We start from the raw sequence: 25,207 nt of genomic DNA, 5'->3' as shown, positions 1-25,207 counted from the left end.
TGCTCAAACGGTCAGAAACAGACTCCATGAGGGTGGTATGAGGGCGCGACGTCCACAGGTGGGGGTTGTGCTTACAGCCCAACACCGTGCAGGACGTTTGGCATTTGCCAGAGGACACCAAGATTGGCAAATTCGCCACTGGCGCCCTGTGCTCTTCACAGATGAAAGCAGGTTCACACTGAGCACATGTGACAGACGTGACAGAGTCTGGAGACGCCGTGGAGAACGTTCTGCTGCCTGCAACATCCTCCAGCATAACCGGTTTGGCGGTGAGTCAGTCATGGTGTGGGGTGGCATTTCTTTGGGGGGCCGCACAGCCCTCCATGTGCTCGCCAGAGGTAGCCTGACTGCCATTAGGTACCGAGATGAGATCCTCAGACCCCCTTGTGAGACCATATGCTGGTGCGGTTGGCCCTGGGTTCCTCCTAATGCAAGACAATGCTAGACCTCATGTGGCTGGAGTGTGTCAGCAGTTCCTGCAAGAGGAAGGCATTGATGCTATGGACTGGCCCGCCTGCTCCCAGACCTGAATCCAATTGAGCACATCTTTGACATCATGTCTCGCTCCATCCACCAACGCCACGTTGCACCACAGACTGTCCAGGAGTTGGCGGATGCTTTAGTCCAGGTCTGGGAGGAGATCCCTCAGGAGACCATCCGCCACCTCATCAGGAGCATGCCCAGGCGTTGTAGGGAGGTCATACAGGCACGTGGAGGCCACACACACTACTGAGCCTCATTTTGACTTGTTTTAAGGACATTACATCAAAGTTGGATCAGCCTGTAGTGTAGTTTTCCACTTTAATTTTGAGGGTGACTCCAAATCCAGACCTCCATGGGTTGATAAATTTGATTTCCATTGATAATTTTTGTATGATTTTGTTGTCAGCACATTCAACTATGTAAAGAAAAAAGTATTTAATAAGATTATTTCATTCATTCAGATCTAGGATGTGTTGTTTAAGTGTTCCCTTTATTATTTTTTTGCAGTGTATATACATATACACTGAGTGCACACATTAGGAACACCTGCTCTTTCCATGACATAGACTAACCAGGTGAATCCAGGTGAAAGCTATGATCCCTTATTGATGTCACTTGTTAAATTCACTTCAATCAGTGTAGATGAAGGGGAGGAGACAGATTAAAGAATACATTTTAGAGTGGCCTTTTATTGTCCCCAGCACAAGGTGCACCTGTGTAGGGATCATGCTGTTTAATCAACTTATTGATATGCCACACCTGTCAGGTGGATGGATTATCTTGGCAAAGGAAAAATGCCCACTAACAGGGATACAAACAAATGTGTGTACAAAATTAGAGAAATAAGCTTTTTGTGCGTATGGAAAATATCTGGGATCTTTTATTTCAGCTCATGAAACATGGGACCAACACAGTTCCGTTTATATTTTTGTTCACAAAAGCATCTAAAAAAAGTTTCTCATGAATTAAACAATGCAACTTTTCTACAAAGACATCTGGGGTCTGTGTGAGTCACACAGTGAAGAGAAAAGCTAGTTGGAAATGTCTTGGCAGTGTGGTGCCTTAGTGCCTAGAGATGTAGAACTCAGCGATCAAAGCCAGAGACCCCGGTGAAGACCCTGTCAGCCTCGCACTTGATCAGACGCTTTATGCAGGGCCCAGCACTGAGAGAGACACAGGCTTTGACAGGCTTTGGGTTCTCAGGGTTCTCTCTCACTCTGTACAATATACTTCCTCCCTCCAAACTGGGCTCACAAGCTCCCTCTTTCCTCTCTCTCTCTCCATCTCTCTGTTTTGTTGAATCTGCATGTTCTTGCTAGGCTGCCGGATGAGGCCCGCTTCGCAGGACAATTCCCGGTAAACAAGCCGCCTATTCGAGCCGTGTTCAGAAAAAACAACAACCCAGACTTCAAAACATTTCATCAGAAGCTTAAGAAACCTTTGAGTCAGAGAGAGAAAGGAAATTACTGGGCGTCTAGACTGATTTACATTCAAGGGTTTGGCAAAGGCAGAGTTTCCCCCCAAACATTTTTGACAGGCTAGGATGCAAATTAACCACGATGCAGACGTTTTGACTGCTCGGTGTGTGTTGAAGTAAGAGGCACTTACATTGGCAGACAGCTGAGACGTGAGGGTCGCAACCTTTTCCTGGGAGGCGTCCAGCTCTCGCCGCAGCTTCCTAATTTGCTGTTTGGGTGGGGAAAAAATAAAATATTACCATGACGATCACGTCTCTCCTAAAAAACCAGGACTGATTGAAAATATATCAGAGCATGCCTATCTTCTGATTCCATCCCTTTACAAGCAAATCTAAATCTGGTGTATCAGCTGCCTTGTAAACATCCATTTGAAAACATTGATGTAAAGTCTCTGTCTCACTGCCACAGCATAAAACAATGGGGTGAATGTAAGTGTGAAGGTAAATGTGGGATTACCGTGGTATTTTGGCCTGTTTGACCCTTGATTGAAAAGAGAAGAATACAATTAACTCTATGATGCATGCTTAGTCCAAACAGAAGATATGGTGAGAGAGAGGTCTGTTATGATGACGACAAAGCAGCATGTTTCCTCACGGTTAGCAGTTTAAACCATTAGCCAATAAGGCATAAGAAAATCTCTCACACATTAACAACAGCACAGTCTTGGACAAATTAGCCAATAGAAGGAAAAAATTGTAAAAGCATCTAAACACATTAGAGTAGTTGTCACTTTGGTAACACTTTCTCCAAACCTGACTGGTATAATGCATTTTTAAAATACATTAAAAAGGCTGAAACATGGTTCTAATAAGTAATGAAGCATTATACCTGTGGGCTTTAACTAAAATGTTAATGTATGGTTCAAACAGAAACATAAAGTAAAAAATGAACTGAAATAAAAGCCAGTGATAACTGAATAGGGTGTGAACTGAAACCAAAGAGTAGGATAAAGGGTGTATTAATGATGAATGAATGTTTGTCCATGACTGTCAGTATGACGTGTGGTAAAGATAATGTTAAAGTGCTGTTTGGTTATATTCATATGGCTGGTTGTTTAAAAGACTGGCCCCATTACAAGCAATGCACCATAGGGTCAAAGAGATTTGACTTGGACACCAAGTCCAAGGTTATATACACAGTTTTATGTTCAGGTCCGCCACTAATAGACTGGATACATATATCACTGTTCGTGCTTTGATTGTTATCTTTGTTATCTTTCATTATGGAGATCTGACCGGACCAGACCAGACCAGACAGACCAGACCAACCGACAGACCAGACATACAGAGACAGACAGGACAGACCAGACCAGACTGACAGACCAGACCAACCGACAGACCAGAGGACCAGAGAGACCAGAGACAGACAGACCAGACATACAGAGACAGACAGGACAGACCAAACCAGACTGACAGACCAGACCAACCGACAGACCAGAGAGACCAGAGACAGACAGACCAGACATACAGAGACAGACAGGACAGACCAGACAGACAGACAGACCAGACCAACCGACAGACCAGAGAGACCAGAGAGACCAGAGACAGACAGACCAGACATACAGAGACAGACAGGACAGACCAGACCAGACTGACAGACCAGACCGACAGACAGACCAGAGAGACCAGAGAGACAGACAGACCAGACCAGAGAGACAGACAGACCAGACAAGAGAGACAGACAGACCAGACAAGAGAGACAGACAGACAGACCAGACAGACAGACAGACAGACCAGAGAGAACAGAGAGACAGACAGACAGACCAGAGAGACAGACAGACGACCAGACCAGACAGACAGACCAGAGAGACAGACCAGACATACAGAGACAGACAGGACAGACCAGACCAGACTGACAGACCTGGGAGACAGACAGACCAGACCAGACCAGACCAGACCAGACAGAGAGAGAGAGAGAGAGAGAGAGAGAGAGAGAGAGAGAGAGAGAGAGAGAGAGAGAGAGAGAGAGAGAGAGAGAGAGAGAGAGAGAGAGAGAGAGAGAGAGAGAGAGAGAGAGAGAGAGAGAGAGAGAGAGAGAGACAGACAGACAGACAGACAGACAGACAGACAGACAGACAGACAGACAGACAGACAGACAGACAGACAGACAGACAGACAGACAGACAGACAGACAGACAGACAGACAGACAGACAGACAGACAGACAGTAAAAAATGAACTGAAATAAAAGCCAGTGATAACTGAATAGGGTGTGAACTGAAACCAAAGAGTAGGATAAAGGGTGTATTAATGATGAATGAATGTTTGTCCATGACTGTCAGTATGACGTGTGGTAAAGATAATGTTAAAGTGCTGTTTGGTTATATTCATATGGCTGGTTGTTTAAAAGACTGGCCCCATTACAAGCAATGCACCATAGGGTCAAAGAGATTTGACTTGGACACCAAGTCCAAGGTTATATACACAGTTTTATGTTCAGGTCCGCCACTAATAGACTACAACCTGATTTTGGATGACAGACAGACAGACAGACAGACAGACAGACAGACAGACAGACAGACAGACAGACAGACAGAACAGACAGAACAGACAGAACAGAGGGAGAGACAGACAGACCAGAGAGACAGACAGACCAGAGAGACCAGAGAGACAGACAGACCAGAGACATTTCGTCCCCCACAAAGCCAAGCCTCTTACCTCAGAATGTGCCTTTTCCTCTGTCTGTTTGGGAGAGAAGACATGTCATTAAGATGTGCAGGAATAAGCCACATTGTATGAACAATGATTCACTCCTGACAGCTTCTTTATGGATGCAATAATCAAATGAATACCCATTGTCATAATGAGTAGATAATTGGGGTTTAGCTTTTGATCGAGAATGATGCAGGAGCCAAAAGGCCATAGATGACGCCAGTAAGTGAAAGCAAATGCAAAGGCAGGTCTTGATGCATCAAATCAAATCGTATTGGTCACATACACATATTTAGTAGATGTTATTGTGGGTGTAGTGAAATCGTTGACTGTGGTGTCATCTCTAAGTCAGGTCAGACTGTATTAAGAACTTACACAACTTTTTATTTTGGCCGTTCAAGTAATATGTAATCGATGTGGCAGGGAGAAGTAACATATTACATTGTATGAATGTATTACAATATATACACTGGTAACATTGGTTGTTTTTTTCACACCAACCAAAAACCTGTGTGAACATCTGCCACATTCAACCAGCATCAGACCATGTGGTGGGCATACAAACACGTTGTCTGTGTGGTGTGGAGAGATCATAGCTGACAGCATCATAGTCTTTACCTTGGCCAGAAAGGAAAGAACCTGGAAGTAAGAAAACGTGGGTTCAAGCTGCGGCAATGGGAAACCATGGCAACTCAACACTTTGCACTGCCCTGAAAACAGGGTGCCGAACTTTTGTGTAAGCCAAGCATTCTCATTGGTTATCATCTATGGCCTTTTGATTTACATCTATATGTTTTGTCTACCTTTATAATGTTGGGCGGAATGATTGGCGTTGTAATGACTTTGGGAAAATGTGTCATGATACTTTTATCATAGTGTTCTTAGTGCAAGATTTTAATCAAATTGCTCTTTATCAGTTGTGTTTATCAGGGTCGTGTTCATTAGGGCGCATCGCAGCAAAATGCTTTGCAACAGAAAACAAGTGTTTCTCATAGGATAGGTTGAAATAGTACCTCCCAGTTTCACAACGTTTTGTGCCTATTGAACACGCCCCAGGTGTTGAGTGATAACAGATGAGATAAAACAAAACTGATGACCAGAGATGAGAAGAAATGATAAAATAGCAAACAGAAAAGTATAGGATCAAATTCAAATCATAACTGACATAACTATTATAGTAATGGAAACACATAAACATGAAATTAAAACTAAAATATTAAAATATTAACACAATCAAACATCAACACAATGAAATGAGGAATAAACAATAATTGCTTGCTGTCTTTCTGCCCCAATAGGAATACTTTCAAAACAAGTCTCTGAAATCAGTGAAAGTCTAAACTCGTCTCGAGGCCTTTCTATAACTTTCTGCTGGGGAGGAAAGAGGTGGAGAGAGCCAGTAATCGATACTCTTCCTCAACTGATCTGCCTTCTCATTGAGTTTGACTGCAGCTGGAGTGTTGCCTGTTGCAAAAAAAAATCCACACCTTCACCGAGCTTGGATTTGCCTAAATCACCTTGGATGCACTGCTAAAATATATATAAAATAATGATATATAGCCATTTATATACCTAGTTATTATTGAAGAATGTAAGTTATAAAGTACAACTGTTCTACCCCATCATAACCCAAAATATGTTAAAAAATATTACTCTGATTTCATGTCCTTTCATCCATAACTCCAGCCTTAGCTTTATAGCAAAAAATTACATATTGTCTCCTAAAATAATTCTAGGCTAATGACAATCAACCGACACCACACACACTACCCATGGCTGCCATAAGCATGATTGCCTAAATGTTTGTTTGTGTGTGTTGGGAGAAAACAATGCTACTTACCGCAGAGTACAGGGAGGAGGTGCTGGAGACCAGCGACAGTGAGGATCCATGGACTAGAGATAGAGAGAAAGAGAGAGAGAGAGAGGAGAGAGAGGGGAGAGAGAGAGGAGAGAGGGAGGGAGAGAGAGAGATAGAGGAGAGAGAGGGGAAGATAGAGGAGAGAGAGAGAGAGATAAAGGAGTGAGAGGAGATATATATATATAGAGAGAGAGAGATAGAGGAGAGAGAGGGGAAGATAGAGGAGAGAGAGAGAGAGATAAAGGAGAGAGAGGAGAGATAGAGAGAGAGAGAGAGAGAGAGAGAGAGAGAGAGAGAGAGAGAGAGAGAGAGAGAGAGAGAGAGAGAGAGAGAGAGAGAGAGAGAGAGAGAGAGAGAGAGAGAGAGAGAGAGAGAGAGAGAGAGAGAGGGGAAGATAGAGGAGAGAGAGGGGAGATAGAGAGAGAGAGAGAGAGAGAGAGAGAGAGAGAGAGAGAGAGAGAGAGAGAGAGAGAGAGAGAGAGAGAGAGAGAGAGAGAGAGAGAGAGAGAGATAGAGGAGAGAGATAGGGGAGAGAGAGGGGAGATAGAGGAGAGAGAGGGGAGATAGAGGAGAGAGAGAGAGAGAGAGAGAGGGGGGAAGATAGGGGAGAGAGAGGGGAGATAGGGGAGAGAGAGGGGAGATAGAGGAGAGAGAGGGGAGATAGAGGAGAGAGAGGGGAGATAGAGGAGAGAGAGCGAGAGAGAGAGAGGGGAAGATAGAGAGAGAGAGAGAGAGAGAGAGAGAGAGAGAGAGAGAGAGAGAGAGAGAGAGAGAGAGAGAGAGAGAGAGAGAGAGAGGGGGAAAGATAGAGGAGAGAGAGGGGAGAGAGGGGAGAGAGAGAGAGAGAGAGAGAGAGAGAGAGAGAGAGAGAGAGAGAGAGAGAGAGAGAGAGAGAGAGAGAGAGAGAGAGGGAGGAATTAAGAACATAACCTGTGGTCCTGTAATGGTACACAAATAGCCCCATCTCATCTGCATGTAAAAGTAGCATATTCTAATGGCATGTGTGTGACGGTGTACTAATGAAGTATTCGTTTGGATAATTCAATAAAAGGCCCTAGTCATTGACTAGTAACATTACTTTCAAGTGGCACTGTCACATTACCAAAATGTTGACTGAAACACCAACCTCTTTAAAAAGAGAAGCAGATAAAAGCTGGGTTCCTAGTCTGGTGCATTTTCAGCTGAGAGCTCAACCCTGACTATCACTTCTTCTTGGTCTAAGCAGAGTGTCCCACAGACAAGTTATTTATATATATATATATAATATTAATATATGCCATTAAGCAGACTACTTTAAGTCACTTTTTATCCAAAGTAGTACTTGTATACATTATTGTATGGGTGGCACCAGCGGGAATCGGAAACCCACGATCCTGGCGTTGCTGGCGTCCTGCTCTACCAACTGAGCCATACAGGACCACAGTCTGGGCCTACCTTCGTCGGTGCTGTCCCTGAAGGAGCCAGAGCGGCTCATGCCCCGGGGTCTGTCCTCCAGAGAGGTGGCGCTGCCCCCCAGGTGGGCTTCTCCATACAGGTCAAAGGAGTCCTGGGCAGGGATGCTGTTGGAGCGACTCATACTGCTTGGTCCTGGCAGGTTGTAGGGTGACAGATTGGTGGGGCTCACTGGGGGAGAAAACACATACGCACACGCACACACACACACACGCACACACACGCACACGCACACGCACACACACACGCACACACACGCACACACACACACACACACACACACACACACACACACACACTCATACACTGACATATTCTACCTCATCAATAATTGGTATCTTTTTCTGTGTTGTCCTCCAGATGAACAGATATCAATAGTGTATATGAAGCTGGATCTCTAGTATGATATGATTATAGTAAAATGACACTGTTTTGATGGTGGTGGGCGTACGCAGGTTGGAGTAGTGATATTTGGAGTAGTGATATTTGGAGTAGTGACATTTGGAGTAGTGGTATTTGGACTAGTGGTATTTGGAGTAGTGGTATTTGGAGTAGGGCTTACACAGGTTGGAGTAGTGGTATTTGGAGTAGTGGTATTTAGAGTAGTGATATTTGGAGTAGTGATATTTGGAGTAGTGATATTTGGAGTAGTGGTATTTGGAGTAGTGGTATTTTGAGTAGTGGTATTTGGAGTAGTGCTTACACAGGTTGGAGTAGTGGTCTTTGGAGTAGTGGTATTTGGAGTAGTGGTATTTGGAGTAGTGATATTTGGAGTAGTGGTATTTGGAGTAGGGCTTACACAGGTTGGAGTAGTGGTATTTGGAGTTGGGCTTACGCAGGTTGGAGTAGTGGTATTTGGAGTAGGGCTTACGCAGGTTGGAGTAGTGGTATTTGGAGTAGGGCTTACGCAGGTTGGAGTAGTGGTATTTGCTGGTGCTTGTGCATGCGACTCCAGGGGGGGAGAGAGGGGACTGACTCCCCGTGTCCTGTAGCCCCCCAGTGGAATGAGAGCGCAGCCACTCCTTCCCCTCCTCATGGGACGTCTGTCTGGACGAGGGAGGGTACCTAGAGAGGACATGGTATACGTCAACTTGTGGCACCACTGATTCAACATGGCATCTATTGAACCATGCACCTGCGTTATCCACATATCATGATCACATGACCGGAGTGTGGTGACAAATATATTCACTAACTCATGCATAGTTATGTACGTACACACAGTGCTTGACTTGGACTGAAATAGGTTCTGGTACTCTGTTTATATATAGGTGCCGGAACACCACAATATTTATAAGTCAATATTCTAAAAGAGGTGCTGGATCTCAAGCAGTATTGCATTGGAGGAAGGTGCCAGAGTTCTGGTGTGTTCCGCCCAAATCGAGCTCTGCGAACACAGACACACACACATGCATCCACCCACACACAGTCACGGCCAACCATCCATCTATGTGCAAGCATGCACGCACACCCACACACATGATCAAAGACACTGTCAGACTTTGCTCTCCTCATCTCTAGCGGTTCCTAGCAGGGGGAGTGTTATCTAAGTGCTTGATAGGCAGCCATATTTAATCCTTAAAGGAAGATAATTGAGTTCATGCTCATCCTTTCAACACTGAAGCTCATAACAGACCTCTGTTCTGTCTGTCATACTAATACCCAACTCTGAATTCTTTCAGACAAAGAAAGGTACACTGATTGACATCTAATGCCAGTAAAAGGTATTGAATGTTATATAATGTACAGGCGTCTGCATGTTCGACTTCAAATAAAATGGTCTCTTTTTCACATAATTGTCCATTGATTTTGAATTCCACTTGGAGTTCAAAGAGGAGAAAACGCTTCAATCAGAGTATGTTTTGAAGTCTGCTTAATGTGCATTTAAAACTGAGCATTGAATGCATGAATATCATGGCCATTTAGCTATTCTCTGGCTTGAAAAAAGGCAATTTGTTGCTTTGAATCCCTCTGGGCTCGAAAACAAAGGCAGGGGCAAGAAATACAACCCACTACTAAACTGCCGAGCAGCTTCTGAGATCAATAGAAATAAACTGACTCCACGCCTGCTGTGAAAGAAAACGTATTTCCTTTCATCAGCTAAATCTCCTAAAACAAATGTCACACAAAATGCTAAATGTCATTATGCAACACTGCTTTCCTACAACAACATGTCATTAGACACAAAGGTGATTTTGGCAGTTAGAAAGACATGTCTGAATGAAATGTGAGAATGAATGAAATGACAAAAGAAGGAAACCCCAAAAGGACAACACATGAGTGATGAGTTACCTCAGTCCCTTTTTGGGGAGTGTGTTTCTGTCAAGAGGCATGCTGTTAAGACACAGAGAACGAAAACATTAGAATTACCTACAGGTGTAGAATCTTAATTTGATCACCCTGTTGTTGCACAGCAGGAAATGCAAACTTGTAGTGTATTTGAGGTTTGAAAAGGCTTCTTAAGTTTGTAATTTCCACTTTGTTGCAGGATTATTTTCCTGCTGTGAAAAACGGGTCAAATTAAGATCCTACAGTCGTGGTCAAAAGTTTTGAGAATAACACAAATACTAATTTTCACAAAGTCTGCTGCCTCAGTTTTGATGATGGCAATTTGCATATACTCCAGAATGTCATGAAGAGTGATCAGATGAATTGCAATTCATTTAGGCAATGAAAATGAACTTAATCCCCAAAAAACATTTCCACTGCATTCAGCCCTGCCACAAAAGGATCAGCTGCCGTCATGTCAGTGATTCTCTCGTTAACACAGGTGAGAGTGTTGACGAGGACAAGGCTGGAGATCACTCTGTCATGCTGATTGAGTTAGAATAACAGACTGGAAGCTTTAAAAGGAGGGTGGTGCTTGAAATCATTGTTCTTCCTCTGTTAACCATGGTTAACTGCAAGGAAACACGTGCCGTCATCATTGCTTTGCACAAAAAGGGCTTCACAGGCAAGGATATTGCTGCTAGTAAGATTGCACCTAAATCAACCATTTATCGGATCATCAAGAACTTCAAGGAGAGAGGTTCAATTGTTGTGAAGAAGGTGTCAAGGCTCCCAAGAAAGTCCAGCAAGCGCCAGGACCGTCTCCTAAAGTTGATTCAGCTGCGGGATCGGGGCACCACCAGTGCAGAGCTTGCTCAGGAATGGCAGCAGGCAAGTGTGAGTGCATCTGCACGCACAGTGAGGCGAAGACTTTTGGAGGATGGCCTGGTGTCAAGAAGGGCAGCAAAGAAGCCACTTCTCTCCAGGAAAAACTTCAGGGACAGACTGATATTCTGCAAAAGGATACAGGGATTGGACTGCTGAGGACTGGGGTAAAGTCATTTTCTCTGATGAATCCCCTTTCCGATTGTTTGGGGCAAGGTGAGCGCTACCATCAGTCCTGTGTCATGCCAACAGTAAAGCATCCTGAGACCATTCATGTGTGGGGTTGCTTCTCAGCCAAGGGAGTGGGCTCACTCACAATTTTGCCTAAGAACACAGCCATGAATAAAGAATGGTACCAACACATCCTCCGAGAGCAACTTCTCCCAACCATCCAAGAACAGTTTGGTGACGACCAATGCCTTTTCCAGCATGATGGAGCACCTTGCCATAAGGCAAAAGTGATAACTAAGCGGCTCGGGGAACAAAACATCAACATTTTGGGTCCATGGCTAGGAAACTCTCCAGACCTTAATCCCATTGAGAACTTGTGGTTGATCCTCAAGAGGCGGGTGGACAAACAAAAACCCACAAACTCCAAGCATTGATTATGCAAGAATGGGCTGCCATCAGTCAGGATGTGGCCCAGAAGTTAATTGACAGCATGCCAGGGCGGATTGCAGAGGTCTTGAAAAAGAAGGGTCAACACTGCAAATATTGACTCTTTGCATAAACTTAATGTAATTGTCAATAAAAGCCTTTGACACTTATGGAATTCTTGTAATTATACTTCAGTATACCATAGTAACATCTGACAAAAATATCTCATAACACTGAAGCAGCGAACTTTGTGAAGACCAATACTTGTGTCATTCTCAAAACTTTTGACCACGACTGTACATCTATAAGAACACATGTTGAGATAGATTCAATTCACATCTATTGATTGATAGAACACACATTTTCTAAGGTGAGAATGCTTAAGGACAATCACTACAATGGGCAATGTTACCCGAGACATAGGACTAATAGAAACATTCCTTCATTCCATTCCAACCATTACAATATCTCTTCCCATCAGCCACCACTGATGTGCATGTTACACCCGCTGGCCAGGAAACTAATGGAGTTACATTGTTCTACATTGGGACTCACCCCTCAGAGAGCGTGGACTTGACGCTGGCCGTGCGGGTGACTTTGGGGCCGTGGTGGTACCCCAGCAGCAGGTCGATGGACTCGGAGCTGGTGTGCAGACTGGTCATGCTCTGGCAGCTCAGTGTGTCCTTACTGCCAGAGCATGCCGACGAGCTGCTGAGGTTGGTGGGCCAGGGGCGGGCGTTAGAGGGAAGCGAGAGGCCTGACGCCGGGCTGGAGGCAGGCGAGTCCATGCTCAGGTCTGGGGCCTTGCCATAAAGCGGGCTGCTAGCCCCGCTCTGCCCGCCTGCGCTGCCCAGGCTCCCTGTGCCCGAGGAGGGCGAGTCCAGGCTAGCTTGGCGTGCCAATGTGCCATGAGGGCTGCCCAACGCAGAGGGGCACTTGCCTGAGTCGGGTGTGCCTGGGGTACTGGCCTTGCTACTGGCTTTGGTGCCAAACAACCTGGCAGAGAGAGAAACAGATGGCTCCATTCACTTACAGACTATCTATGGCAATCATGATCCCCTCGAAGACTGATCTAACTCAGTCTCTAGGTTGAGAACTAGGTTGTTTGATATAGAACAGTAATACATTTACTTGATTACACCAAGGAAATAGGAGCTTGGGAAAAGTTAGAATTCCGCTCAACATTGCCCCTCCCCTATCTTCATCCCCTCTCATAAGCCTACCATATTATTTTTCAGATAGACACTATGAAGAAGTACACCTTCCCTACTGCCTCCGCTAGACTATGTCTGCATCCCAAATGGCACCATATTCCTTAAATTGTGCACTACTTAGTACACTACTTAGGACCAGAGCCCTATGGGAATAGGGTGCCAGTTGAGACGCGACCTCAGCCGGAGCTCTCAGTGATTTGCATTCAGTCAGCATTGCCCCATTTCCATTCCGTACATGTGATCAGCCAATCTGTCTGTCTGGTCACTCAGCAACACATATGTTGTTCACAGGTCCTTCCTGTCGTGTCTGACGTGGGGCTGCCATCAAACGGGCTATCAATTAATAGGTGACTCTCTCTAAGGGGTACACGCACAAATCAAAAACGCACTCTGCGCCTCGACAGGTCGGACGGCGCGGCCGTGTCCGGACACGCCTTGTGAGCGCACCTAACTATTGAGACAGGGGTTCGCGAGCGGAATAGCTTTCTTTCTGTCAGCTATAAATCAAGTCCAGTGAATCAGTTTAGCCTGACTTGAATGGCAAATCATCTAATGTTCATCTTGAGAGAAATGCCGTCAGTGTCTGTGATGACATCTACCGAACAGCAGGGGGCAACCTTTGCCTCCCCGGCTCTGAAGCCCAATGAACAAACTCAGACCAATGTTTCTGTGCTGGAATGATTTAGTGTCTAATGTTCATTTTATAGTTCTTATTACCTAAAAAATATATAAATATATGAGACTTCGGAATGATAACTCTGCGCCGCTTCAGAGAAGAGGTGAAACTCTGCCTCTAATTCTGACAGCACCAAGAACACCTCTATCTATCAGTAACATCTTGAAGCTGAGAAACAACATTGCACCTCACAGACAACACTTCATTATTCTGTGGTGGCCTCGAGCATGCCGTCGGTGAGAGTACCGAGGGAACAACAAGCTACCCTCCACCTTTATAACAGAGATGAAAAATGGCAGCTGCTTGGCTATGTTTTCAAGCTCTTCTATGAGTGCAGGGGAAACCAAGTGAGCATTGTTGACTGACCTGCGGAAGGTAGGCGAGGCGATGTCCGGGTACTTGGACCCTGGTTGCCTGAGGCCAGACTGGCCCGTGGAGGTGGGGTTGGCCTTGGGGGAGGTGGATAAACCTGCTGGGTCCTGGTCCGACACGGCTACTTTCTCCTTGTCCGTCTGGTTGATGGTGATGGGGATAGGGCTGGAGCGCCCCGAGCCCACCTTCCCAGCGTCCCTCCGCTTGGCCCCCGTGGCGCCCCCCCCTCCTCCAGCCGACTTGCCGCTGACGTTGGAATCGATGCTGCTGGAACTGGAGCGGTGGCCGCTGCGCCCCACCACCCCCCCGCTGGAGGACTTGGCCGGCCGGGGCAGAGAGCGGTACTGGAGGGGCACCTTGGAGCCTCCGCAGCCCATCAGCACCCCATCGTCCTGGGGCTGGGAGCCGTCCAGGCTGGTCTTGCGGCCTCCGCTGATCCCTGTCCCCTTGCCTATAGCCGAAGACTTGGGCACCTTCCCCAGGGTGGCGGAGCCGCTGGCCAGGGTGGCACCACTGGACGTGATGAGGGCACCGGAGGGGGGGCTGGCCATCTTTTTATAGCCGAACGACCCAGTGGTGGGGGGGCGGGCGATGCCCGATGGTGGTTTCTTGCCCTCGTCGCCACTGCTCTTGCCAGCGTCGGAGGGCGAGCGCTGGATGCCAGCGGAGGTCTTGGAGGGGGCCTTGCACTTCTCTGAGGCCTTTGCGTCATCAGTTTTACCTGTCGATACGAAGGCCAGTCATTAACAAGCTGGCAAACACCTTGCCCTCTGCAAACTGCTGGGTACTGAATAATTTTGCTAGGACCTCGCAGAGGGGAGGCGGACCTCGCAGTTTATTTGTAAATAACGGGACTCATCTTCGACATCACCTGCAGGGCTACAGGGCAGGTGTGCCAAATGACTTTACATTTGGCTAACATTTTACAACTCTTTTCACAAAGCTCAGCTAAAATAGAAAGCCACACTAATCCAAACATAAGAAGACTTGCTGAGCAAACCAAAACACGATGGAGAAAAAGCTAAAGTAAAACGGAGAAACGCCAAACATTACCGAGGGCCTCAAAGGGCAACGGCACTGGTTTCTTAATGACTAATCTGATTGGCCGAAATCTTTGACCCTGTTATCTAATCAATGTCAAACTGGAACACATCAACAACTGAAATTCATTGATCAATTAAGCTAGGATGGACATTTCCTGGACTTAATATCAACCAGACAGGCAGTTTGACTGAATGAATGACCAGTCAGAAAATAATCTACACCACCATCAATCCTCAGTTAGACTTGGGCCCTGTTCAAATAGGTCAGAAATACATCCTTCCTACCTTCCTTGAAGTAATCACAGATCTGAATCGGTTGGATTGGTGAACGTAATATGGTGGTAACTTTGGAAACACCTATCCAATCACTTATAGATCTGTGCTCACCTCAAGGAAACAAGGAAGGATGCATTTCTAAAGTATTCAAACAGGGCCATGGTAGAAAGAAATAAGCGAGCTCCGAAGTAGATAGAAGAAGTAGGGCGGGTCCTACCAGGGGTTTTGAGGGTGGTGCTGGTGCCTTTGGTCCGGGGGGGCGTGATGCCCACCTGGGCGGTCATACCCCTCCTCCAGGAGCCAGTCTGGGACATGGGCAGGCCCGTCTTCTGCCCGTGATCCTCGCCGCACTGCCCCGCTGGCGAGGAGGAAGAGGAGGAGGAAGAAGGCTTCCACTTTAAACCGGGCTCCATGCTGACATCCAGCTCCTCGTCCACCTTCTTCAGATCTTCAGCTCCGGCCCAGCTGCTGCTGATCTCCTGCTCCACATGCTGGAGTGTGTCCCCCTAGGTCAGTCACATACACACACCTTTATTTTACTATCCTTGTGGGGACCAACACATTTATTCCCATTCAGAATCCTATTTTCCCTAACCCCTAACTCCTAATCCCTAATTCCTAACCCCTAACTCCTAACCCCTAACCCCTAACCCCTAACCCCTAACACCTAACTCCTAACCCCTAACCCCTAACTCCTAACCCCTAACCCCTAACCCCTAACCCTAAAATAGCCCTTTTCCTTGTTTTAGTATCCTTATGAGGACTTCTGGTCCCCACAAAGATAGTAAAACCAAACCACACACACACACACCATACAGTATGAGTAAGCCACCTGACAGATGGTGAATCCTCCCTCACTAGCTACACCAACAGTCTCTTAAGAGATCAATCTGTTGAGGTTTCCACAAGGCAAACATACTTGGCTATTTTTACCATGCTCCCTGAACACTGCACAAGGAGTGTGTTCCGCTGTACATTTCCATTGGCTTGCTCTCTTGAAAGCCAAGGAAAACTAAGTAAATAGATTAATTTCCAGACTACAGTGATATACCTCATTGTTGCACATACAAAAAAAGAATGGCAGACGTCCTTGTTTTAATTGAAGCAAGTGCAAAGACAGTGGTGCTTCAGTATCATTACTCATAGTTAGTTCAATGTCTGGAAGCATGGATATTCTCTCTTCTTGTTCATTTCCAAGAGAATAAACAGGAGATAGGCTCCTACCCTATGGACAAGTCTACTTCATTCATTTACACTCCATGGTGCACTGTACCTGGGATGCCTTGTTCTTGCGTGGTGCCGATGTGACGGCGGGGTAGGTGGGCGTGTTCAGATCGTCTGTGCTGACGTTGTCTACAGTGTCACTGAGACCGCTGCTGACCGAACTGCTGTCATCCCAACTACGAGAGAGAGAGAGAAAGAGGGAGCAGGAGAGAGGGAGAGAGAGAGGGAGAGAGAGGGGGGGGTGTCAGAGATGATTGATAAAGACAGAAGCCATCCATCTTCCTAGCATATCAATCTTTCATTCCATTTAGTCATCCCTCCACTAATACCAACTCTCCTCTCCTCTCCTCCACCCTTACAGTCCCTTCAGGTAAACAGATATGTGTATCTCTGCACTGTGTAAAAGATAAACCCTATCCAACCTGCAGGTACTGCACTCGGCACACTGGTGTAGGGTGAAGTTGCCCTAGACGCTGATCTTGGGTCAGTTTTACATTTCCCCGACTAATGGTTAACTTAATGATTGGTGGAGGGGAAGCTGGTCCTAGATCTGTACCTAGGGGAAACTTCACCACGAGGCGCACTATGCATTGTACCTGGACCTGGCTTCCTATCATGCTACCTTAATGAAACCTACCCAGTCCCTACGGAGCCACGAGATATGCCGGAAACAAGCAATCTCTGTCGTGGTGGGGTGATTCGCTCAATTTCCAATCACCTCCTCTCTCCACCACTGTCGTTGATCATTTATCCTCTCTAATTAGTACATTGAGTGGCGGTGCCCCTCTTTAAATCTTCATTAGGCTATTGATTTCTGGGTATTGTGTTTTTTTTGGGATCCTGGGATAATTTCTCAACAAATCAAATCACATTTATTTATAAAGCCCTTTTTACATCAGAAGACGTCACAAAGGGATTATGCAGAAACCCAGCCTAAAACCCCAAACAGCAAGCAATGCAGAGGTAGAAGGAAAAACTCCCTAGAAAGGCAGGAACCTATGAAGAAACCTAGAGAGGAACCAGGCTCTGAGGGGTGGCCAGTCCTCTTCTGGCTGTGCCGGGTGGAGATTATAACAGTACATGGCCATTAAGCTCAGATTGTTCTTCAAGATGTTCAAACTTTCATAGATGACCAGCAGGGTCAAAACATGACTGTATATGGGATGTAACCTCCCGAGTGGCGCAGGGGTCTAGCTGTGCCACTAGAGATCCTGGTTCGAATCCAGGCTCTGTCGTAGCCGGCCGCGACCGTGAGACCCATGGGGCGGCGCACAATTGGCCCAGCGTCGTCCAGGGTAGGGGAGGGAATGGCCGGCAGGGATGTAGCTCAGTTGGTAGAGCATGGCGTTTGCAACGCCAGGGTTGTGGGTTCGATTCCCACGGGGGGCCAGTATTCAAAATAATGTATGCATTCACTAACTGTAAGTTGCTCTGGATAAGAGTGTCTGCTAAATAAAAAAAACTAAACAAATGTATGGATCATAACTATATATGGGATGTATGGATCATAACTATATATGGGATGTATGGATCATAACTATATATGGGATGTATGGATCATAACTATATATGGGATGTATGGATCATAACTATATATGGGATGTATGGATCATAACTATATATGGGATGTATGGATCATAACTATATATGGGATGTATGGATCATAACTATATATGGGATGTATGGATCATAACTATATATGGGATGTATGGATCATGACTATATACGGGATGTATGGATCATAACTATATACGGGATGTATGGATCATAACTATATATGGGATGTATAGATCATAACTATATATGGGATGTATGGATCATAACTATAAATGGGATGTGTGGATCATGACTATATATGGGATGTATGGATCATGACTATATATGGGATGTATGGATCATAACTATATATGGGATGTATGGATCATGACTATATATGGGATGTATGGATCATAACTATATATGGGATGTATGGATCATAACTATATATGGGATGTATGGATCATAACTATATATGGGATGTATGGATCATAACTATATATGGGATGTATGGATCATGACTATATATGGGATGTATGGATCATAACTATATATGGGATGTATGGATCATGACTATATATGGGATGTATGGATTATGACTATATATGGGATGTATGGATCATGACTATATATGGGATGTATGGATCATAACTATATATGGGATGTATGGATCATGACTATATATGGGATGTATGGATCATGACTATATATGGGATGTGTGGATCATAACTATATACGGGATGTATGGATCATGATTGTATATGGGATGTATGGATCATAACTATATATGGGATGTATGGATCATAACTATATATGGGATGTATGGATCATGACTATATATGGGATGTATGGATCATGACTATATATGGGATGTATGGATCATGACTGTTTACGGGATGTATGGATCATGATTGTATATGGGATGTATGGATCATGACTGTATATGGGATGTATGGATCATGACTATGTATGGATCATGACTGTTTACGGGATGTATGGATCATGACTATATACGGGATGTATGGTTCATGACTGTATATGGGATGTATGGATCATGACTGTTTATGGGATGTATGGATCATGATTGCATATGGGATGTATGGATCATGACTATGTATGGATCATGACTGTTTACGGGATGTATGGATCATGACTATATACGGGATGTATGGATCATGACTGTATATGGGATGTATGGATCATGACTGTTTACGGGATGTATGGATCATGATTGTATATGGGATGTATGGATCATGACTATGTATGGATCATGACTGTATATGGGATGTATGGATCATGACTATATACGGGATGCATGGATCATGACTGTATATGGGATGTATGGATCATGACTGTTTACGGGATGTATGGATCATGATTGTATATGGGATGTATGGATCATGACTGTATATGGGATGTATGGATCATGACTATGTATGGATCATGACTGTTTACAGGATGTATGGATCATGACTATATACGGGATGTATGGATCATGACTGTATATGGGATGTATGGATCATGACTGTTTACGGGATGTATGGATCATGATTGTATATGGGATGTATGGATCATGACTGTATATGGGATGTATGGATCATGACTATGTATGGATCATGATTGTATATGGGATGTATGGATCATGACTATATACAGGATGTATGGATCATGACTATGTATGGATCATGACTGTATATGGGATGTATGGATCATGACTATATACGGGATGTATGGATCATGACTGTTTACGGGATGTATGGATCATGATTGTATATGGGATGTATGGATCATAACTGTATATGGGATGTATGGATCATGAGTGTATATGGGATGTATGGATCATGACTGTATATGGGATGTATGGATCATGACTATGTATGGATCATGATTGTATATGGGATGTATGGATCATGACTATATACAGGATGCATGGATCATGACTGTTTACGGGATGTATGGATCATGACTGTTTACGGGATGTATGGATCATGACTGTATATGGGATGTATGGATCATGACTATATACGGGATGTATGGATCATGACTGTTTACGGGATGTATGGATCATGATTGTATATGGGATGTATGGATCATGACTGTATATGGGATGTATGGATCATGACTGTATATGGGATGTATGGATCATGACTGTTTACGGGATGTATGGATCATGACTGAATATGGGATGTATGGATCATGACTGTATATGGGATGTATGGATCATGACTGTATATGGGATGTATGGATCATGTTAGCATTACATCATTGGGTGGTTTTGACCTTGTTATTATCAGACCTGGGTTCAAATACTATTTAAAATCTTTCAAATACTTTGAGTGTTTGTTTGAGCCTGGCCGGAGTGCGGGTAGGGTGGGTTTTTCAGTTTTGCAACTATTCTATCGGTTCCATTGCGTCAGGCAAGCGGAATCAAGCCCAGATAAAGTATTTGAAATGACTAAATAGTATTTGAACACTGGTCCGGTTATTATGCAGGTGATGTGCCCAGAAGCCCTAAACATAGGCCATATGGTTCAACCAGTGATCATTTCTGCACACATGTTTAATTACCGCAGCTCCAGAGATTGGGGATCTCCAGGAATATGTTTCAGTCATGTCCAATCCCATTTTCTCCTATCACACCTAATAAATCCCCCTCAATAATAATGCATTAGTTCTCTCTCCCTCTGAGGCTCACGCACAACACACACACACACACACACACACACACACACACACACACACACACACACACACACACACACACACACACACACACACACACACCCTGGATGGTTGCCATGCCAATCTGTGTGTGTATGTCTCTCTAGCCTTAATTAACATTGGGAAACTGAGTCTCAGAGGAAAATGCAGCCGATTTGACCCACCACAGCTACAGTCATACATACAGGGAACTAAAGCAATACAACAAATGAACCAACAACGTGTAGGAACCTAATCAAGTGTCTAAGAGATGAAAGAGGAGAGGATATAACCTGCTCAAGGACATCAAACATTTATCCCTGATGTATTGTAGTCTCAATTCAATCATATGTGACTGAACAACTGTCCTCCACCACATATGGGAGATGACATTACGGAGATGACATTACGGAGATGACATTACGGAGATGACAGATCAGAAATGACATCCAATTCCTTAGAAAATTGAATCAGTTCTCATTGCTAGGATAGTTTGCTAATTACATTTTTGTCACGTGAACATTAATTCTGACATCTGTAATTCATCCAAGACAAAGATGAAACCCAAAGACAGGCTCAAAATGAGAAAATAATGAGTTGTATGAAAGGCCCACAATGGGTGTTGGGAGAGATGTGTGGGTGTTCCTCTGAAAGATATAGCAGTGTGGACGTGCACGGGTGCGTTCTCCCTAGAAAATATGTCCTTATTGATTTTTCCAGCCTCTCATATCAGCATTGGATAACACCAAGCGTTTAAATATCAAGTTCACAGTTGGTTATACAACAATACAAATCATTCCCTTTTGCAACGCTAACAGGGTGTGTCTGTTAAGAAGACAGGGATATTGCTAACAGAGTAGGAAAGGTATTGTTCATAGCACTATTTACTTACTGTACTGTATTTAGAGTTGGAAACAATTTCGATTTGAGCAAAAGTTTGAAGTGTACAAATGGAATCCCTGACATTTAATGGGATTTCTTAGCCCCTCCATCTTTTTGCAAAATAGGTATCTGAACAAATAAATGGAAACTAGAAATTGCCTATGGCCTGTGTCTGGAATGGATCCCATTTCACGATAACCAATTTCTCATTCTGCCATTTCATTTCTCCCCAAACTCTATTATTAGGAGGAAGTCTCAATGAGGACTGTGCCCAGGCTCAGTGATTGAATCATCATGTGTGAAGATGCAAATCTTCACCAGAAACATTTACTCACTTCCTCAATGTTTTAATTGATGTTGGTATTGATTGTTCGCTTCAAGGGGCCTAGATGTTATTTTCATTACACATTCTCTACAATATTACAAGCATACTACCATCTACATCTCTACAGTTGATTCATTGTGTCTAGGTTGAGAATGTTGTAGGCGGTAATTGGCCACACCCCTCGTTAAGTCCTGATTCAGGACAGGTGCTTAGTAGCATCGGTTAAATGGCATCAGTTGAGCTGAGACTTTCCACTGAGTATGTTTATATGCACACTAATAATTCAATAACAAACTGATTCTGGCAATAGGCCATGCTTATCTTAATCAGTGTAAGGTCATAATCTAAGTAAGCAGCATACTCTGATTAAAACACCTAGATTTTTTTGCAATCTTTCGAATTTTAGGTATTCACAATCTGAGTATTCACAATAATCATAGTATTGTGTGCATGTAGACGTACCCATTGTCTGGGACAGAAATATATGGGGCTTCTGTGTAGCTAAACTATCAAGCTAGTTTGCATCCCATTAAAAGCCTGGATGTATTTACATCAAATCAATCAGAGTGGTTACTTTGTGAACAAGCCATTTCAAAGATCAGAAGCTACTCATCAAACGTGTAATTGTTATTTCACCACAAGAGCTGCAATGATCTCAAACAAAAATCAAATGGTGCTTAAAGTGAAAATGGCTATGCATCTTTTCCCCAATAGGATTCTACAAAGACAAGGAAATCGATAGCCTCCTAACCTTGCCTGGAAGTTGTTACGATGAGCTTCAGCATCCAAAGCACTTGTGGTGGCTGACAGTGACTTTCCATTCCCAGAATGCAACGTGGAGAGATAAACTTCTGACTCCGCGATGATGGCACTCAGGATCAAGAATACACCCGGGGCTAACGCTTGCGTTTCCATAGTGACAGCAGCTTTTGTCAGGTCACCTCGTATTTCTACTTAGATGTGCCCCTCTGAAAATAAAGAAACCTGTCCTGTTGTTCCAGGAGCCGGCTCCAGACATAAGCAACATAAGCGGTCGCTTAGGGCCCCAGGTCGCTAGGGGGCCCCCAACACGTTTATAATCTCAGTCGGCGTCTCAACTTACTGTTGAGAGTTAGAATCGAAAAATACACAAGGTGCAAGTTCGAAATGTGGTTGTACGTCAGCAATTATTCTGTTGTTATGTCAGTCACTGACAGTCACTCAATAAGCCATGTCAGCTACCAATTTTTAGATTGGTAAAAATCTAGCCACCTATCTAAACTTGTAATAATCATGGCCGAATACCGACCGACCGGTCATGCAGGGCACGTGCTCAGGGGCCCTGACCTCCAGGGGGCCCCCATTGATTTTGTTAGTCACTCTCACTCAGATATCACTAACATGGCATAAGTCATGGCAAAATGTGTAGAATTACAGGAAATTAGCTTTTAAACTGAAATAAATCTCGCTTAGGGACTCTAAAAGGCTAGAGCCGGCACAGTGTTCTTCACAACTATAATACCAACAGGGGGAATGTGATGTCAATTTCCTAAACTTCTCCAGAGACCAGACATCCTTGGGTGACAGACAGGAAGAGGGCAGACAGAGACACGTTTAAGTCTGCGTCCAAAATGGCACCCTTTTCCCTAAATAGTGCACTACTTGTACCACAGTAGTGCACTATAAGGGAATAGGGTGCCATTTGGGATGTATATAAGGATATAAATCCATCACCGTCTCAAGGGACTTGGTAGCATACCAAAAGCACCGTTTTGGGAAGTGATGAGAGACCGGCCCTTAGATGACTTGCATCTCCTTTCTGATGATCAATACCTTTGGATTACTGCGTAGGCAACTGGGCCAGAACACTAAGACAAAATAGAGCTCCTAAACTTTCAACAAACATTTCATACAGTACATACTATGCTACTAATAATATGATAAATACATTAGATAAATACTACAAATTTCATGAGTTAAATACTATACTACTGTACAGTTTAAAGATGGCTTTTGCTATAAACAGACAGCGAAGCGTCAATAGACAGAGGGTCTTTTAAGAGCGATGATCGTCCTTTATGCCCAATCTTAGACATCAAACTCCTGATCAATCTGTAAGGTGAGTCTTCTTTGAGAGAAGGCCAGACAAAGGAAAGACTCTCTTTAATCTGATATACTTTCAATTCCCCCCATCAAATCCATCACTTTTGATAACATCGACAGTAGCACTATCTATTTGGGATGATTGAGTAGAGAGGGGAGACTAATATCCTGTGAAAATTGGGATACGGTGTATAAAAGCAATCCTTGCTTTTATACACTGTATCCCAATGTGAGTCCAAATCACAAAATGACAGGGATGGTTTTCAAGGAAATGGTATGAAAATGTTGTGAGATAGTGATCACTTGTTAGCTGTTAGTCAAGGCTGACTATCTATCCATGTGATACTGTTTGGATATCCAAATAGCTACTTCCTGATTCATAGCCTGGGTTATTATTGCCTGCCACACTAATGAGCAGAACTAAAACAGATGGCTGTTTATTAAAAACTCCACTGCCTTCAAATTATTTTCTAAAAGTGAGTAATTTGTCCCTCTCTCACTCTCGGCTGTGACACATTGGGTACAATTCCCTCTTCCCTCCTGCGGTGGTCTTCGTAACACAATGCTGATAATCCTCCCCTCCAAATAAATATTAATTTGTCTACAAAGTGCTGGGAAATAAGATTATAATTCTCTGCTATTTTCCACCCCAATTTGTCCCAGTTAGAACGTGTTGACTATCACAGACTTGGGGCGATCTGGATTGTTCTAGAAAAAAAAAGCCTATAATCGTAACGCTAACTTACTCTTTTGATTTCTCTACCATCCTCCTTTGTGGTGGTAAGTCAATAGCTTTAATTAAGTGACTGTCTCTAATGTGTAATTCAAAATGATTGTATTTGGCTATAGGAAGGAGTAGTTAGGAAGACAAATAATACTTTACAAAAAGTGACCTATAAATCAAGCATAATGTTAGAAGGGACATTTCCTGATAACACATCTCAGAATAAAAGTGAGTTACTTAAACCGGGTATGATTACATTGTCAATACATTGTTATGAAGCACGTGAGGACAGGGGCGAATTAATTCCTTGTTTATATTGATAAACAAATAGACCCGCCCATGCACTAGAGATATAGTAATACCTAATATACAGTTCAGGTAAAGTAACCCTACAGTACTACAGCATTACCTAAAGGTTTTCAACTCCTCTCCCTCCTCAGCCTAGCTTAGTGCAGCCTAGGCCAGACCAATAGAGTTTACAG

General features: G+C 44.1%; 1 protein-coding gene across 1 annotated transcript in view; it reads right to left on the bottom strand.

Moving 5' to 3' along the window:
- The window catches only part of LOC121550301 (neuron navigator 3), a 58,911-nt gene that overhangs the window by 29,159 nt on the left and 4,545 nt on the right, over window positions 1–25,207 (bottom strand). Inside the window, exons 3-14 of the mRNA XM_045216271.1 lie at window positions 16,526–16,652; window positions 15,470–15,758; window positions 13,928–14,654; window positions 12,227–12,667; window positions 10,214–10,255; window positions 8,829–8,986; window positions 7,904–8,092; window positions 6,452–6,504; window positions 5,230–5,250; window positions 4,618–4,641; window positions 2,418–2,441; window positions 2,092–2,169 (exon numbers count right to left, since the gene is read on the bottom strand). Of these exons, the coding sequence (XP_045072206.1) occupies window positions 2,092–2,169; window positions 2,418–2,441; window positions 4,618–4,641; window positions 5,230–5,250; window positions 6,452–6,504; window positions 7,904–8,092; window positions 8,829–8,986; window positions 10,214–10,255; window positions 12,227–12,667; window positions 13,928–14,654; window positions 15,470–15,758; window positions 16,526–16,652 (2,173 nt within the window). The remainder of the gene's footprint in view (window positions 1–2,091; window positions 2,170–2,417; window positions 2,442–4,617; window positions 4,642–5,229; window positions 5,251–6,451; window positions 6,505–7,903; window positions 8,093–8,828; window positions 8,987–10,213; window positions 10,256–12,226; window positions 12,668–13,927; window positions 14,655–15,469; window positions 15,759–16,525; window positions 16,653–25,207) is intronic.

The sequence above is a fragment of the Coregonus clupeaformis genome, unplaced genomic scaffold (genome assembly GCF_020615455.1).
Source record: "Coregonus clupeaformis isolate EN_2021a unplaced genomic scaffold, ASM2061545v1 scaf0658, whole genome shotgun sequence".
Lineage (NCBI taxonomy): Eukaryota > Metazoa > Chordata > Actinopteri > Salmoniformes > Salmonidae > Coregonus > Coregonus clupeaformis.
The sequence above is the reverse complement of the archived record's forward strand: the minus strand, read 5'-3'. Positions and strand labels throughout refer to the sequence as shown.